Here is a 17,518-nt window from a genome sequence, read left to right on the forward strand (position 1 = left end):
TCTGTCATGGTATTGCAGTGCTTGTGTTCAACTATCTCTTATTTTACTCAAGAATGACCCTAGAGTGCAAGAGTAGTGATGCAGATATATTGCTATAATTGTTCTACTTTATTACTAGTTATTGTTGTTACTGCTTACCTTGCCTAATTAATAAACTGTATTATAGGTAGATATGTATAGGAAAAATCATATTACATATTGAATTCAGTGCTATTTGGAGTTTCGGGTATCCAGTGGGAGTGTTAGAAACTATCCCCCACAGATAAGGGGGCACTACTATAGTCCATTATATGGACACACTATATTTTATTTATCCATCCACCAGTTGACAGACATTTGAATTATTCTATTTTTTAACTTTTTTGAAAGATGCTACTAAGAACGTATGTGTATAAGTTTTTGTGGACATGTGTGCATATTTCTCTCGGGTATATACATATAAGTAGAACTGCAGAATCAAATGGAAACTCTCGTTAACCTTCTGAAGAATGGCCAGACTCTTTCCCAAAGTGGCTGCCCATTTTGCATTTTCACCAGTGATGTATGCAGGCTTCCATTTCTGCACATTCTCATCTTGTTGATTATAGCCATCCTAGTGGATGTGAGAAGTTGTGTAACATTGTGCTTCTGATTGTGGATTTAATTTCTTAATGACTAATGATGCTGAGCACCTTTTCATGTATTGATTACCTGGTTTTGCTCCAACATTAATGAAAATCCATCCTCTTGGTTGCTATTTGATGTGACCACAACCAGCACTATCCTTTTATCAATTATATATTCTGTACCTATCTTAACTGTGAATAAAGTTTGAAAAGGTAACAGTGAAAGACAATGCACAGAATTATCCATTGTTAGCTTGTGTTCTGAGGCACGTTTACCAATAAAAATGTTCTCCACATGAAAGCTATCACTTTGGGCCTAAAACACAGAAGCAACTTCATGTCAAGATGCACACTCGCCTGGTCATGAGTACCAGAGATCTATACTCTGCAAATCCCAGTTATTCTGAAAAGATGTAACCCTAGGAAGACTTTTATTATAATTCATTGGAAAATACCTGGGCTTCATCATATGGGTAGTATACAGAAAAGAAAATGCAACCATTGAGTGATTTTATGATTACTTGGTGCTGATATTCAAAAGAGGACCACAAGCTTGAAACCTGACCCAAGTGCAGACCCGAAAACCACTCAAATCAAAGCAAGTAGGGCACACAAAAGAAAATGAACTCATCACTAAGTGGTGCAGCACAGAAACATACAGTAGCTGAGGAAAGTTAGGGTTAGGACAGTTAATGCAACAATAGCAGTCAAGTCTAGTGCTTCTTTGTGGTCAGTGCCGCAATGAGACACAGAGAATGCAGAAAAAACCCAGGGATATAAAAGGTATTCAAAATATTCATGCAAGGTATTTATTATGAAAAAATGATTCATGAATTTCAAAATATTTTTGCACCAAAATAAACCCATATAAACTTATCAATTGTCTGAATAGGATCTAGTTTGAGGCCCTAAAAAGGTTAAGACATCACTTTGAAAAGAGCCACTATCAGAGCAACATGAATTCTGCTAAAATTGAAGGAAGAACAAACCTCAAATTTATGGTGAAGCCTGGATGGAGGAATAGTGAAATCATTGATGCTTTATGAAAAGTTTATGGAGAGAATGCCCCAAACAAATCAGCAGTTTACTAATGGATAACTCATTTTAAGAAGAGGCAAGATGTTGTTGAAGGTGAAACCCATGAAGGCAGACCATTCACATCAATTTGTGAGAAAAAAAATAATCTTTTTCATGCCCTAAATGAAGAGGGCTAATAATTAACAGCAAAAACTATAGCCAACACCATAGACATCTCAGCTGGTTCAGCTTACACAATTCTGACTGAAAAATTAAAGTTAAGCAAACATTCCATTCCATGCATGCCAAACCAGTGTGCTCAGATCAGCTGCAGACAAGAGAAGAGCTTTTAATGAAAATTGTAAACAAGTGGAATCAAGATCCTGAAACATTTCTTGGAAGAATTGTAACAGGAGATGAAGCATGGCTTTACCAGTATGATCCTGAAGAAAAAGCACAATCAAAGCAATGGCTACCAAGAGTTGAAAGTGGTCCAGTCAAAGCTAAAGTGGACCAGTCAAGAATAAAGGCCATGACAACAGTTTTTCGTTGTATTCAAGGGATTTTGATCTGGGCACACTGGTTTGGCATTCTGGAGGACCAAAGAATTATAACATCTGTTTATTATGAGAACGTTTAGAGAAAGTTAGCCAAAGCTTTTGCAGAATAATACCTGGAAAACCTTCACCAAAATGTCTGTCTCCAGCACAACAATGCTGCTGTTCATTCCTTGCATCAAGCAAGAACAATTTTTGGAGAGTTTCAATGGGAAATCATTAGGCATTCACCTTTTGGTCCTGATTTGGCTCCTTCTGACTTCTTTTTGTTTCCTAATCTTTAAAAGTCTGTAAATAGTGCCATGTTTCTTCTTTTATATTATGTTAATAATATAAAAAAAACTGCATTGCATGATTAAATTCCCAGGATCCTCATTTCTTTAGAGAAGAACTAAATGTCTGATATCATCACTTACAAAAATCTCTTGAACTTGATGAAGCTTATATGGAGAAATAAAATGAATACATTTTTATTTTTATCCTTTAATTTCATGTTTCCATGAACTTTCTGAAGTCCCCTTTTATCAGTAGTAAATGAGCAAGGCTTGTAATATGTTTCAAGAACCAGATAACTTAGGCCTAACACACAGGAGAAGATACACAAATAAAAAACATCACGAAGGAGGCTTTGTCACTAATTTCCTTGGTTAAAACATTTAATAATATGAAGCAACTCTGATGATTAAAGAGGATCATAACTATGATACACAAAATTTAATTATTTGTTAAACACATGTATTCAGCTCTCAGAGCTTTTTAATAATTTATAAATAGATTAAGATATTAAACATTGGTCATACCTAAATACTTCACAGTCTTGGGGCCTAGAATGCAACCAATCTTCAAAAAGATTTCTAGAAGTGAGTCATAGGCATGTTTATATAACTAACCACTAAATTTGAATGCACCTTGAGCAGCAACGTCCAAGAGTGCAGGATTGTATCTATTTTGCTAAACACTATTTTTCCTGTGATTAGCACAATACCTAGTTATCAAAAACTATATATCAAATGACTGGAGCTGAGAAAATGGCAATCATATATTCTGATTAGATTAACTAGAACTCACACCTTCCCAAAACACACATGCATTTTGACCATAAATCCAAACTAATACAGCATAAATGTAAAGAGGCATACAAGTACAGATATTGCAAGAACATTGTCCAGTTACTCATATATACCTTCTGAATATACCAGACATGTCACCAGGTTTAGAATAATCTATAATATATCAAGATGTGATGGGTAATTTTAAATGTCATCTTACTGGTACCCATTAGTTTTGTTAAACACCAAAACCATTTGTTGCTTTTTTCAAAAAAGTCTAGATGTGGCTGAGAAAATATTTTTTCAATGTGATTAATTTTTAAAATCAACGGACTTTGAGTAAAGCAGATTATTCTCCATAACATCAGTGAGTCGCATCCCATCAGTCGAAGGCCTTAGGACAAGGACCGAGGTTGCTCAAAGAAGGAATTCTCAAGACTGCAACATAGAAACTGTGCCTGAATTTTCAGCCTGCTGCCCTGCAAAATTCAATCTCAAAACTGAATCATCAATCCATACTTGAATTTCCACCCTGCTAGCCTGCCCCTCAGATTTGAACTTGCCCACTCCCACAATTTTATAAGCTGGTTCCTTAAAGAAACCTCTCTCTCTTTTTCTGTCTCTCTTTATCTCTCTCTACCACTACCTGTACCACTACAATCTAGGTCCAAGCTACCAGAGTCTCTATCTGGATTACTGCTTTGTATCGATCTGTCTATCTGTCTATTTATCCATACACATGCACACACATGCACGTACGCATGCATGCGCGTACGTGTGAGTGTGTGTGTGTGTGTGTGCAGGTAGCCATGAGGGATTGGCTCCAGAAACCCCGACTCCCAGTACAAGTTGCAGATGCTGAAGTCCCTCATATAAATGACACAGTATTTGCACATAGCCTATGTACAAACACCCATGCATTTTACATCACCACTAGATTACTTATAACACCTAATACAAATGTAAATGCTATTAAAATCATTGTTATATTGTATTATTTGAGGAACATTAATGAGAAAAAAGTCTGTTTTTTTAATATGGCCCTCCATATCCATAGGTTCTGCCTCTTCAGATTCAACCAATCATGGATTTCTTTTGCAAATACAAAGCATGACTGTACATATATACTATTGGTAATGTTTCTCTGGAAACTAATACACACATTTTATATTCTCAGTTAATTGTAATCACCAGAATGCCTCAGTTGCAGTCCTGGAGACCTGCCTATGTAAAGTTAGTCATTCTATTTCTGTACATAATATTAGTAATAATAGGTACTATGTTTCCCAATCAATGGAGATAATAAAAATGAGTTCCTAACATCAATGAGTTATTGTAAAGATAAATGAGAAAACATTAGAAATTTGTACTGAAGTCTCCTGGGGAGAATGATTCTATATAAATAGAAAGTATTATCCCATTATTCAAATAATATAAATTATTTAATACTTCATGCCAAATAAAAATCAAGTGTCTCCATAGTATTACTGTGAAACTGCATTGGTAGGAAAAGCAAGCTTTGAACTTGAATATCCTGAATTTTCTATTTGTAATATTTAGATGACTTTAAGGAATGTGACTTAGGATATTTATTATTTTTACTGTGAATCTTAAAAATGAGATAAATATTCTAGGCATGGTCGCTCACACATATTAATATAATCCCACATTTTGGGAGGCCAAAGCAGGAGGATTGCTTTAAGCCAAGAGCCTGGGCAACACAGCCAGACCCCATCTGTAAAAAAAAAAATAGCTGGAAATAGTGGTGTGCATCTATACTCCAAGATACTTGGGAGGCTAAAGCAGGAAGATCACTTGAGCCCAAGAGATTGAGGCTACAGTAAGCTATGTTCACACCACTGCACTCTAGCCGAGATAACAGAATGATATCCTGCCTCTAAAATATTAAAAATGAAATATAATAAATTTTTAAAAATATGTAAAATGGTGAAGGCAAAATGATGGCTAAACATGTTAATTAAGGGAATTTAAAATTGGGATAAATCACCAACTTAATAATGATGAGCAACTATTGTTCCCTATGTACTTAGAGGACAGAATCAAATTCTACCCTGTTGATTAACTCACATCAGGACTATTTTTTTTCCAGAAAATGAGTGTTAGTCATCCAATAAATCATGTTCTCATCCACATATACTTCTTTTATTGTAGATATTTAACAGAACCACTAAAAGTTATTTATGCTTATAAGCCAATAATTGCAGGATGCAAATAAAGTTACACACACACATCAACTTAGCGAAAGGATATAAAAGAATTTACTTATATAGAAACAATACAATATAATAAAAAATAACATAAGATGTTTCCATTCTCCTGACAGTTGCAGGATAAACAAAATAGTAAAGACACATTCAGCACATTTTTATTTTATTAGAAAGTTGAAATGGCAAATTTCTAATAGTATAATGTCTGCCAACAAAATGTTTTCATTATCTAGCTAGGGTAGAAAAAAGAAAATACAAATTTAAAGTACATAGTTACATAAATGACTATAGTATCAAAGATGGCTTCAGTTATTTTTTTCTCAAAGCAAAGGACACTGGAGAAATACTACATCCCTACTATTAATAGAATGCACAATGGGAATTATAATTGACAAATCAGAGGTGGATGTGACAGGTAATCAACAATTATTTTGGACTAAAATGTCAACGTGAAAAATAGATTATTCTGAAATGAAATTAATATTAAATATTTGGTACCAAAGAAATGAACATAAGTGACATTTCAATGATGAAATAAAGTGCCCAAAAAAAAGGGATCATGAAGAGTACTGGGTAAAACCTTAGCTGCAAAACAGCACAGCTAGGGGGAATAGATGGTGATGTTGGAAATGGTCTGTCTCCTCTATGATAGAGTGATGTGACAGATGGGCCAAGTGAAGCCAAGAGAATTAAAGAGGGAAATTACATTTACGCCAAACCCATCTTCAACGTTGTCAATATGGATACTAAAATCACCTAAGATTAATAGGCTGTGTGATTCCAGAGAGAGTTGAGAAAGAAAATCTATAAATTCATTAAGAAAACTTGTTTCTCCAAGAGGTTTACAAATTAAGAGTTGCTAAAGTTTTATGCTAACAGCAGATAGATACCTAGAAAGATACAAAATTGAGATGTTTTTATTTTGTAGCAGAATACTTTTTAAAACATTTAGCTCTAACTTTCTCAGACTAAAACAAATTTTCACCATATAAGTTAGGGATATAACAACATTTATGAAGTCCCAAATAAGCTTCTAATTGCATAGTAGCCTTATTATCCAAGTTAATTTAAGCATTTTTAGAAAGTTGAATTTACCACGGACTCTGCAGTGTTGGTGGTAATTATTCATCGTTAGAGTATTTTATTATACTACATTATAAGGAACTCAATCAAAAATATACAAGTCAATATACAGAAATTTTTAGCATTTATGGATTTACACATTTGGGGATGTACTCTAACGTACAAATACATCACAAAATATCAAATAAAAGTAATTCTGTATTTCAGGAAATGGCTTGTCTCTTTTTTTCTGCTAATACATTTAGAAATACCATTTCTGTATCCCTAATTTTCTTTAGCAACAATATTATTCTGATCAGAAGTAACATAGAAAATGGTTAATTCTAAACACATAACTATAGATTTTTAAAAACTAAGGTGCAACTACATAAAGTAAATTTACTCAAATTCTCACTGATTTTTAGTACATAACCAGTTCAGGATTAGATTCCAAATCATGGAATTTCATCACAGTTTCTTTAGTTTTAAAAATGCTGTCACTTCATAAGTTAAGGAGAAATCTACTTCATTTCAAATGTAGCCCATGTGCTTACTAGCTGTGTAACAATGAGTGAAGCACTTTACTTCTCTGACCCTCAAACTTTTATCTGTAAAATGAGAATGATTATAGTACAAAATCCAGATGGTTATTGTAGAAAGCACTTCAGCAAAGCACTGAACAGCATGCCTGGTACATGCTAAGTGCTGATTTCTTATTAGGCATGGTCATCATCATTAATATTATCAACTTCTCCTGGCAAATGGTCACACAACCAATACTTGCTGATTGCTGGGTGAAAATAAGGGAAGTCATTTTAGAGTATGCAAAAAGGGGAGGGGGTACTTTTTTAAAAATCCATATATAATTGAATAAAATCCCCTAGCCTTTTGAAGAAAAATCCCCTAGCTAATTTACTTTCATAAAACATTATTTTCCTATTTTTTAATCTTTCTAGAAAAGCTTATTTGTATTTATTTAAATATGTGACTTTAACTGCAGTTTCTGATGCTTTATATTCATTTATTTCTTCACTGAATTTTGTATCCAAAGTTTCAACCAAGTTAGTGAAGTAAAAAAAAAAATTAGCCATTCAGAAATTTACCTCAGAGGAAGCCTCGACTCCCTGCACCCTCTCTATATATATTCCATGATGCAAGGTAATCTGTACTAACATCAGAACCGTTACATCTTACCCCAAAATAGGGCAAAGACTTTTTGCATGAGTTATTTTACAGAAACACAGTCACATATTTCTGTATTTCTTTTCAGAATTACTCTTATTCATTTTATTTTCTTCCATGACAAAACAGAATAGAAAGCTATAGAATATAGACATTCCAGCTTAAAGGGAGAGTTAACTTTACAATTAAAATATTTAAAAATACACAAAAGATACATTCTTCTCTTTATTCTCCTATTTATCTTTCTCTTCCTACTTCTTTATCTACTTTTTTTTTCATTTTATTAATGTCTTTCTCATTCTTTTCGTAGAGCTAATATAAACTGTGGAAACTTCCCATGGTAACTGCCTTGAGTTTGTAATCTAAAAACATGTTTTCTATTCTCTTTCAGTCGTTTGAGGCTTTAAAAGCTCTGGTTCAAAATACACAGACTACCAACTACCATCATCCCTTTCTAAGTATTGATCAAGATGACTTGTAATTTCAATTATTTCAAGTTGTTGGTTCTTCCTACACAAGGAAATTCTGTGTGTGTGTGTGTGTGTGTATATATACACACACACAGAGAATTTCCATATATATATATACATGAATATATATATACATAACAGAAATTTCTGTGTAACTAGTCTCAAAAATTTTTTAATCTAGAAAGAGTATATATGAAGAAGAGCCATATTTGTACCCTTCCTCCAACAATTAAACAATTAAAATATAAGGAATTTCATGGAATTCTAAAAATAAACCCTAGTATTGTTGCCCAATGCTACTAATCCATATAAAATACTTTTCAGATTGTCTGTAGAGTTAATACACTTACTTTTCTAATTTTGAAAGAACTGTAGTTCCTCTGAGAAAATATAACTAAATAATGCCAACAAAAATTGTTCAAAAATCAGCTTTCAGAAAGTTCTGGTTTTAGATATACCTCAAAAAATAAACTAATCAAAATGCATGTGAATTTTTTTCTTTCAAAAATTGCTATTATTTCAAACTTGCTTCCTTTCTTCCACGTTGCAGTCCCCCAGAGCTCAGCTGGAGACTAAGCTAGAGCATTCAGAGATTTTGTCTCTTCTGGCAGTGTCCCAAGCAGTTATTTACTGAGAGCATGCCTTGGGCAGCAGTAGATGGAGACTCTCTTTCACAAAACTCTCATTCCAGATTACAGTACTTCCTAGTAATTCTGAATTCTTTGTAAAATGCAAATAACTCCTGAATGATTCACTTATTTTGTGTTTTTACCCATACATCCTGGGGTGAAAATGGACTTGCTTGTTTTGATATTCTTTTCCAAATACAGGTTCAAGGTGGAGATAAGGAGACTGTCTCCATGGCAAGTAAAAGAGGAAGCAGAGGCAAGGCCCATGTCGTGCATATACATACACACACAAAAAGGCCAATTTTGTTACATTAATTTCAACTCAGCCAATATTAGTCAATTGATTTTGTAGGAATAGCCACACCACCATTCCCAGACAAGTTAAAAAGAGTGTGAATTTAGTCACAAAGAGAATCAAATGTAGACTCCCAGGAAAACTCATGAAGTCTACTGGAGTACCAATATCAAGGAAGTATGTGAGGTCAATAACTCTACATTTGGAAAAACACATTTTTAATATAAAAAACTAACATAAAATTGAAGACCTTGGAAACAGGTTTCCCTTACAGAGGAAATCGGTTTCAGGAGGAGAAACACTGTGCAGAAAAAGACTCCTTGTTAAGATACTGGAGTTCCGGTCCTGGCTCTGTCCCAGGTCTGTCACTCACCAGCCACGTAATGTGGGGCCAGCAAATTATCATCTCCAGACTTGGCTGCCTCATCTGCAAATTAGGGGATGAAGCTGATGCTCTGTGACATCTAATAGCCTATGGGATATTTATGGAAAGAGAAAATCAGGAACTCTGAGTTGGTAGTTATATCTGCAAGCTTCTGAATATGATAAAAGAGACCACAAGAATAACTCTTTGAATATAATATGCTTTAATAATAATATTAATATGAAATAATAATACATAAACATGAATGAATAATAAAGATAAACATAAACATTGCCACATTTGAAATAGAAAATGTGGATAGTCCATTTAAAAAAAACCATGGACACAGATTTAAACTCTAAAATAATTTTAAGAACAAAGAGATCTTACTTTTCTGAATCTGGGTCTATACTGTTCTATACTGTTCTAAGGAGTTGGTGGCACTGAAAGAAGCAACCAATGACATAATATACACTAAATATGTTTTCTTAAATATGCTATGAACTTTCATACATGTGTTTTAGGAAAACACCTTCTTTGGGGTCTTGCTTCTAATTGTCATTGAAGTAAATAAATATGTCACAAGACCAACTATTCTTACCTCATGTAAGATCAGTATGGCAAAGTGCAAAGAAATTTCTCACCATTTAGTCTAGATTTATAATTTAATGAAAGCTTTAAAATTTTTTAAAGTTCACAGAAGACTTTAAAAATTCTTAAACCTCATAAATTAAACAAAAACCATTGAATTCCAATCTATGCGGGAGATTTTGCTAAACTTCAGCTCTCATCCTGAGTAATTTCACTGAGGTATCACCTTTTTCTTTGCATAGAAACGCTACTCAGGTACAATGGAGTCATAACATTTTAGCCACTTAAAAAAAAGTACCTGTACATTATAAAAATTGTATTTGGTCATATAAGTCACAAAGTTCACACTTTCTAAGACAACTGGAAAACCAATAAATATTGCCATACAAATTCATCATGGCATTGATTAAACATTCATTTCTCTCTTTATTAAAATCAAGATTTCTCAAAACCAAACTATGAAAAATAAATACATATTTATTTTATTTATTTATTTATTTTTTTTGGAAATGATCTCACTGTCACCCAGGCTCGAGTACGAGATCATGGCTCACTGCAGCCTCCACATCTGCAGGCTCATGTGAGCCTCCCAAATCTGTCTCCTGAGTAGCTGGGACTACAGGTGTGCACCACCACACCTGGCTAATTTTTTTCAATTTTTTTATTCATAGAGACAGGTTTCACCATTTTGACCAGGCTGGTCTTGAACTCCAGGGCTCAAGCCATCTACTCGCCTTGGACCCTCAAAGTGCTGGGATTATAAGAGTGAGCCACACACCTGGCCAAAATTCCTATTTTTAAAAAATAAAATGCTACAATTTATGTTTGTGCTTGAAAACCCATACTATACTATAGTCATGCTATTTCAATAGCACCTTTGCTTGAGCATAAATTATCAACATGCAATAACAGATGCATATTTCAAAACTTGAAAAGAACTTTGCCTTCATCTCCTTTGTAGTTTAGTCATTGCCATTGGCATTTTAAAATAATGAATGCTTATAATCACGGTTTTAACACAGAATACAATTTTTGGAAGATATCAGATGTTCAAACAGCAGCATAGTAGTTGTGGGCTTATAGCTTTTAAGAATAAATTATGCTGCATGTGTTTTGAGAATGTAAAGATTCATTAAAAAAATAGTCAGAGTTGGCCGGGCATGGTGGCTCATGCCTGTAATCCCAGCACTTTGGGAGGCCGAGGTGGGCGGATCACGAGGTCAGATCGAGACCATCCTGGCTAACACGGTGTGAAACCCTGTCTCTACTAAAAAAAATACAAAAAATTAGCGGGGCGTGGTGGCAGGTGCCTGTAGTCCCAGATACCCGGGAGGCTGAGGCAGGAGAATGGCATGAACCCAAGAGGTGGAGCTTGCAGTGAGCCGAGATTGCGCCACTGCACTCCAGCCTGGGCGACAGAGCAAGACTCTGTCTCAAAAAAAAAAAAAAAAAAAAAAAAAGTCCGAGTTTGTGCAGCTGACCTCAGGCCCAACTAACTTATAAGACAGCAATAACATTTATTTTAGCTAAACAATTAGGTACTTGCCTAGTAAAACCTTTTAAGGTAATTACAAAATATATACTATCTTTTAGTTCCACCATCACCAAAGCATCAATATTATTAACATAACATGGAAATGGTACGTGCACAAACTAAAAATGAGAGAGTAAGAAAACAAAGCTGGAACATTGGAACTTTGAGAGAACAAGCATATAAAGAAAGTATAAGCAAACTTTAGGAAATTATATCCCAAATTATGGGAAGAGGAGAGTTTAAAGTCAGTATGTTACATCAATTCTGAATTTTATTTAGTTAATATAGACATAAACATTTGGTTTTTGGAATTCCATAATTATATTTTAAATTACATATTTTAAGAACTTTTAAACATTGAATCCCTTAGAGCAATAGTAAATATTTTTAAACCTCAAGAAAATACCTCAGACCTCAGCATCTGGTAAGATGCAATAATATACATTTGTTTATTATTCATTTAAAATGAAATTTGCTGGTTTCATTTGATTTTCTTCTGGAAAGATTAAACCACTACATATATTTAGACAGATAGCTTGAATCCCACATTTGGTAATAAGCTGTGTTTTTTTCTCTGCAAAACATCAAAGGCATAAATGAATAATCTGTGATTCTTCTAATAGCATCCCCATTATTAAAATAAGTTGTCAAAAATTGTTATTGAATTCAGTTTAACATTTAATTTAAAAAGTAAAGTTGAGCCTGACAGATATGAGGATTTTAGGAATATTTTGCCATCTAATTTGAAAAACAAACAAAAATTTTCTCCAATAGTTTGAAAACAGAAAGATCTTACATATTAACAATTGAGGCCAGTTTCTCAATAATCATCTAGACTTAGAGATACAACAGCAGAACTGATACTATTAGGGAAAATGACCCAATTTGGAAAATGCTGAGTAATAACACTCTTAAGATCTGCTTGATAGATATGAATTGGATGAGAGTAAAATATGAAATAGTGTGTCATCCAGTGCCCTCAACTTCTCTTGTCCACTTCTGATAATCACAGTTAATCAGAGTTCATCCCACTTGTCAAAATACCTCAGCATTAAAATGACAAATGATGGAAGTAGAAACAGAGACAATGATAGGACACGATAAATGCACTGAGAGCAGCTGAGAGGGCACTAATATCTCATAAGAGAGAGAACAAGGAGGGCTAAACAGAGAGAACTGACAGAACTCCAAGCAGTAATTTCCTTGTTGTTGATTTTTGTTTTGTTTTGTTTTTAAACATAGCAGATAAATTGCAGTGAAAGGGAGTGGCAGGCTGCTGCCCTGTTAGGGAACCAGTGAATGCAACAAATGTTAGATTTACACAGATTTCTTAAGAGGGGCCCCAGTGAGGTTGTGACATGCAACAGGAGAGCCTGTTAAAGCTCACAGTGTGCAAAGTCATGAATAGGATGAGTTTTAATTTTTGAAGTGTATTATTCAATTATCTTCTCCAAACCATTCCCCTCAGTTTTCATCTCCTTAAGAAGGCATTGCCTTTAAAATACATTACATGAAAAATATCCAGAATCTGCAAGGAACTTAAACAAATTTACAAGAAAAAATCAAACAACCCCATCAAAAAGTGGGCAAAGGATATGAACAGACACTTCTCAAAGGAAGATATTTACGTGGCCAAAAACCATATGAAAAAAAGCTCATTATCACTGGTCATTAGAGAAATGCAAATCAAAACCACAATGAGATACCATCTCACACCAGTTAGAATGGCGATCATTAAAAAGTCAGGAAACAACAGATGCTGGAGAGGATGTAGAGAAATAGGAATGCTTTTACACTGTTGGTGGGAGTGTAAATTAGTTCAACCATTGTGGAAAACAGTGTGACGATTCCTCAAGAATCTAGAACCAGAGATACCATTTGACCCAGCAATCCCATTACTGGGTATATACCCAAAGGATTATAAATCATTCTACTATAAAGACACATGCACACATATGTTTACTGCAGCACTACTCACAATAGCAAAGACTCAGAACCAACCCAAGTGCCCATCAGTGACAGACTGGATAAAGAAAACATGGCACATATACACCACGGAATACTATGCAGCCATAAAAAAGGATGAGTTTGTGTCCTTTTCAGGGACATGTATGAAGCTGGAAACCATCATTCTCAGAAAACTAACACAGGAACAGAAAACCAAACATGGCATGTTCTCACTCATAAATGGGAAGTGAACAATGATAACACATGGACAAAGGGAGGGGAACACCACATATCGGGGCCCGTTGCGGGGTGGGGCTAGGGGAGGGATAGCATTAGGAAAGATACCTAATGTAGATGATGGGTTGATGGGTGCAGCAAACTACCATGGCATGTGTATACCTATGTAACAAACCTGCACGTTCTGCACATGTATCCCAGAATTTAAAGTATAACTTTTTTAAAAAGTATCTTTCATTCAGAAAAGATTTTATTTTGTTTTGTTTTGTTTTGTTTCCAGGGTAGCAATTCTAATTTATTTTCTTGTCCATAAAGGAAAACCCAAAAAGAACTGGACTTGAGAGAATTTTTCTTCATAATTTCAAACTATTTGCATGAACTTTCGGTTCATCCCCCTTCCTTCATTTCTCTTTGACTATCAATAGTGTCTAGTATTATGATTATTCTTAAATTAATATTTGGTCTTTTTGATTAACACAATAAAATAGTAAGGCTTTCTGACTTGGAACTCTTCACAAAAGAAGAATACCAGAAGAAAGAAAATGTAATTGGCTAAATGGAAGGTACTCATTTGAAAGCCAGTGAAAGCACACTGTAGCCATATCTTCAGGTGTACTTTTATTCATTTTGTTTATATTTACCTATCAATCATGTTATACTTTATTTCCTCCATTTCAAAAGACTTTTTGAAATCCACTATGGATACCACTGCTTCCATGTTAGGTACTGATGCAGATGGCGGTTCAAGAGTAGTTGGCTTAATTTTAGATTATGTACTTTTAAATTTATACTCAGATTCAAATTCAGATGAAGCCAATAGTCATATAATCTGATGGAAGGAAGCCTGGAAAGTACCTAGTTATCAGGGATTTTAACATGATATACTGTATATGAAAGTTCTTGAGAGTCTTATATTTTTCCTTTTCATGCACAATAATAATACCTGACAAAATTTAGACTGGCACAAGTATATTGTCTGTCAAAGATGCTTCAGGATTTATTTGGCTCTTAGTCAACTCACATTACTACAAGCTCTTTGATACACAGAGCACAAAACAGCTTAACATTGTTGCTATTAGTGCTCAAACCACACTGAAAACACTTCATTAAACAGCCGACTGCAGTGTAATTGTTTAATAATATTTTGATTAGGTTGTTTAGCAGACAATCTATACTGTAAAACATTTTCTTGCTGTCAAGTGAATCGCTGGTAAAAAGCCTACTGCAAAATACTTAAGAGAATCTCTTAGGAAAGAAATCATAGTGGGGTAAAAAGAAACACCTAAGTCATTCTACTCTTATTACCTACCGTATTAGTTTCCTATAGTTGCTGTAACAAATTGCTTCAAATTTAGTGGCTTAAAACTACACATATTATCTTACAGTTCTGGAAGTCAGAAGTCTGACATGAGTCTCACTGAGCTAAACTTAGGGTTTGCGGTGCTGCATTCCTTTCTGAAGAAGAATCCATTTCCTCGTACTTCCTTGCTTCCAAAGGCTTTGCGCATTTCTTGGCTCAGGGTTCACTTCCTCCATCTTTCAACCCAGCAATGGACAATTGGATGTTTCTCACATTGCAAAACTGACACTTGACTCTCTTGCCTCCCTCCTCCATTTGTAAGAACCCTTTAGCCCACCCAAATAAGCAAGGATAATCTTCTTATTTTAAGGTCATCAGATTGCTAACCTTGATTTCCCCTTGTCATGTAACACATGTATTTACAGATTCCAGGTATTGAAACAATTATATCTTTGGGGAGGCCTTTGTTCTGCCTGCACCAACCACCATATGGCTTCATGAAAGTTAACTCAGTTTTCACACAGAAACACGTTGCTTTGGGAGAGTGAAGTTGTTAGTTTACGGAGAGTGTTGTACCTTGTACATCTGTTCCTTGGTCACCCCCATTTTAGCACAGAATCTGATTTCCAGGGTTAATGTCAAGGCTATAGTCGTTCTGAACCTTTCAATTAAAAAATGTTTATTAGATACTTAACATGTGAAAGTAGTCTGTAAGCTATCATTTTAATGGTGACTACTCACAAGAAGAAAAAGGGGGATCTCATTCCCCTTTGATATTCTCTCTACTGAATACAAATACAATGTGGTTCTGAAGAATACAGACATAGACTTACACGGTTTTCAACAGTTCTGCTTTCATACCAATTATAATTTTCAAACTTTTTTACTTACTCTTGACAGGTGACAACGTGCTGGCGGTCCTGGCTCGTTCTCAGCGCCTCCTCGGCCTCGGCGTCCGCTCTGGCCACGCTCCAGGAGCCCTTCAGCTCGCCGCTGCACTGTGGGACACCCCTCTCTGGGCTGGCCAAGGCTGGAGCCGGCTCCCTCTGCTTATGGAGAGGTGTGGAGGGACAGACGCAGGCGGGAACTCGGGCTGCGCGCAGCGCTCGCGGGCCAGCGTGAGTTCCGAGTGGGCGTGGGCTCCGCGGCCCCGCACTCACTCGGAGACGCCCTCCGTCGCCGCCAGCCCCAGGCAGTGAGGGGCTTAGCACCCAGGCCAGCAGCTGCGGAGGGGGCGCCGGGTCCCCCAGCACTGCTGTCCCTCGTGCGCGGTGCTTGAATTCTCGCTGGGCCTCAGCCGCCTCCCCATGGGGCAGGGCTGGGACCTGCAGCCCGCCATGCCCCCGCTCCCCAATGATGGGCTCCTGCGCGCCTCCAGGAAGGGCACCGCCCCTTGTTCCGCAGCAACCGGTCCCATCCGCCCAAGGGCTGAGGAGTGCCGGCGCATGGCGCGGGACTGGCAGGCAGCTCCACCCCTGGGCACCAGATCCACTAGGCGAAGCCAGCTGGGCTCCTGAGTCCAGGTGGGGACTTGGGGGAACTTTTATGTCGAGCTGAAGGATTGTAAATGCACCAATCAGCACTCTGTGTCTAGCTTGGGGTTTGTAAATGCACCAATCAGTGCTCTGTGTCTAGCTAATCTGGTGGAGACTTGGGGAACTTTTATGTCTAGCTAGAGGATTGTAAATGTACCAATCAGCACCCTGTGTCTAGCTCAAGGTTTGTAAATGCACCAATCAGTGCTCTGTGTCTGGCTAATCTAGTGGGGACTTGAAGAACATTTACGTCTAGCTAAGGGATTGTAAATACACCAATCAGCACTCTGTGTCTAGCTCAAGGTTTGTAAACGCACCAATCAGCACCCTGTGTCTAGCTCAAGGTTTGTAAATGCACCAATCAGTGCTCTGTGTCTAGTTAATCTAGTAGGTACTTGGAGAACTTTTACTTCTAGCTAGAAGATTATAAATACACCAATCAGCACTCTGTGTCTAGCACAGGGATTGTAAACGTACCAATCAGCACCCTCTCAAAACAGACCAATCAGCTCTGTGAAATGGACCAATCAGCTCTCTGTAAAATGGGCCAATCAGCAGGATGTGGATGGGGTCAGATAAGGGAATAAAAGCGGGCTGCCCAAGCCAGCAGTGGCAACCTGCCTGGTCCCCTTCCACGGTTTGGAAGCTTTGTTCTGTCTCTCTTTGCAATAAATCTTGTTGCTGCTCACTCTTTGGGTCCGCACCGCCTTTATGAGCTGTAACACCCGCCGCGAAGGTCTGCAGCTTCGCTCCTGAGGCCAGCGAGACCACGAACCCACCGGGAGGAATGAACAACTCCGGATGGGAGAAACGAACAACTCCACACGTGCTGCCTTAAGAGCTGTAACACTCACCGCAAAGGTCTCCAGCTTCACTCCTGAAGCCAGCAAGACCACAAATCCACCAGGAGGAAGAA

The 17,518-nt window shown here is 36.5% G+C and overlaps 1 protein-coding gene across 1 annotated transcript in view; it reads right to left on the minus strand.

The window, feature by feature from the left end:
* Window positions 1-16,848, minus strand: part of LOC129059822 (T-box transcription factor TBX1-like) — a 470,801-nt gene extending 453,953 nt beyond the window's left edge. The window contains exons 1-2 of the mRNA XM_054557101.2: window positions 16,838-16,848; window positions 15,959-16,495 (exon numbers count right to left, since the gene is read on the minus strand). Of these exons, the coding sequence (XP_054413076.1) occupies window positions 15,959-16,495; window positions 16,838-16,848 (548 nt within the window). The remainder of the gene's footprint in view (window positions 1-15,958; window positions 16,496-16,837) is intronic.
* Between the last annotated feature and the right edge of the window lie 670 nt (window positions 16,849-17,518).

Source organism: Pongo abelii, chromosome 5 (assembly GCF_028885655.2).
Source record: "Pongo abelii isolate AG06213 chromosome 5, NHGRI_mPonAbe1-v2.0_pri, whole genome shotgun sequence".
In the NCBI taxonomy this organism is placed as follows: Eukaryota; Metazoa; Chordata; class Mammalia; order Primates; family Hominidae; genus Pongo; species Pongo abelii.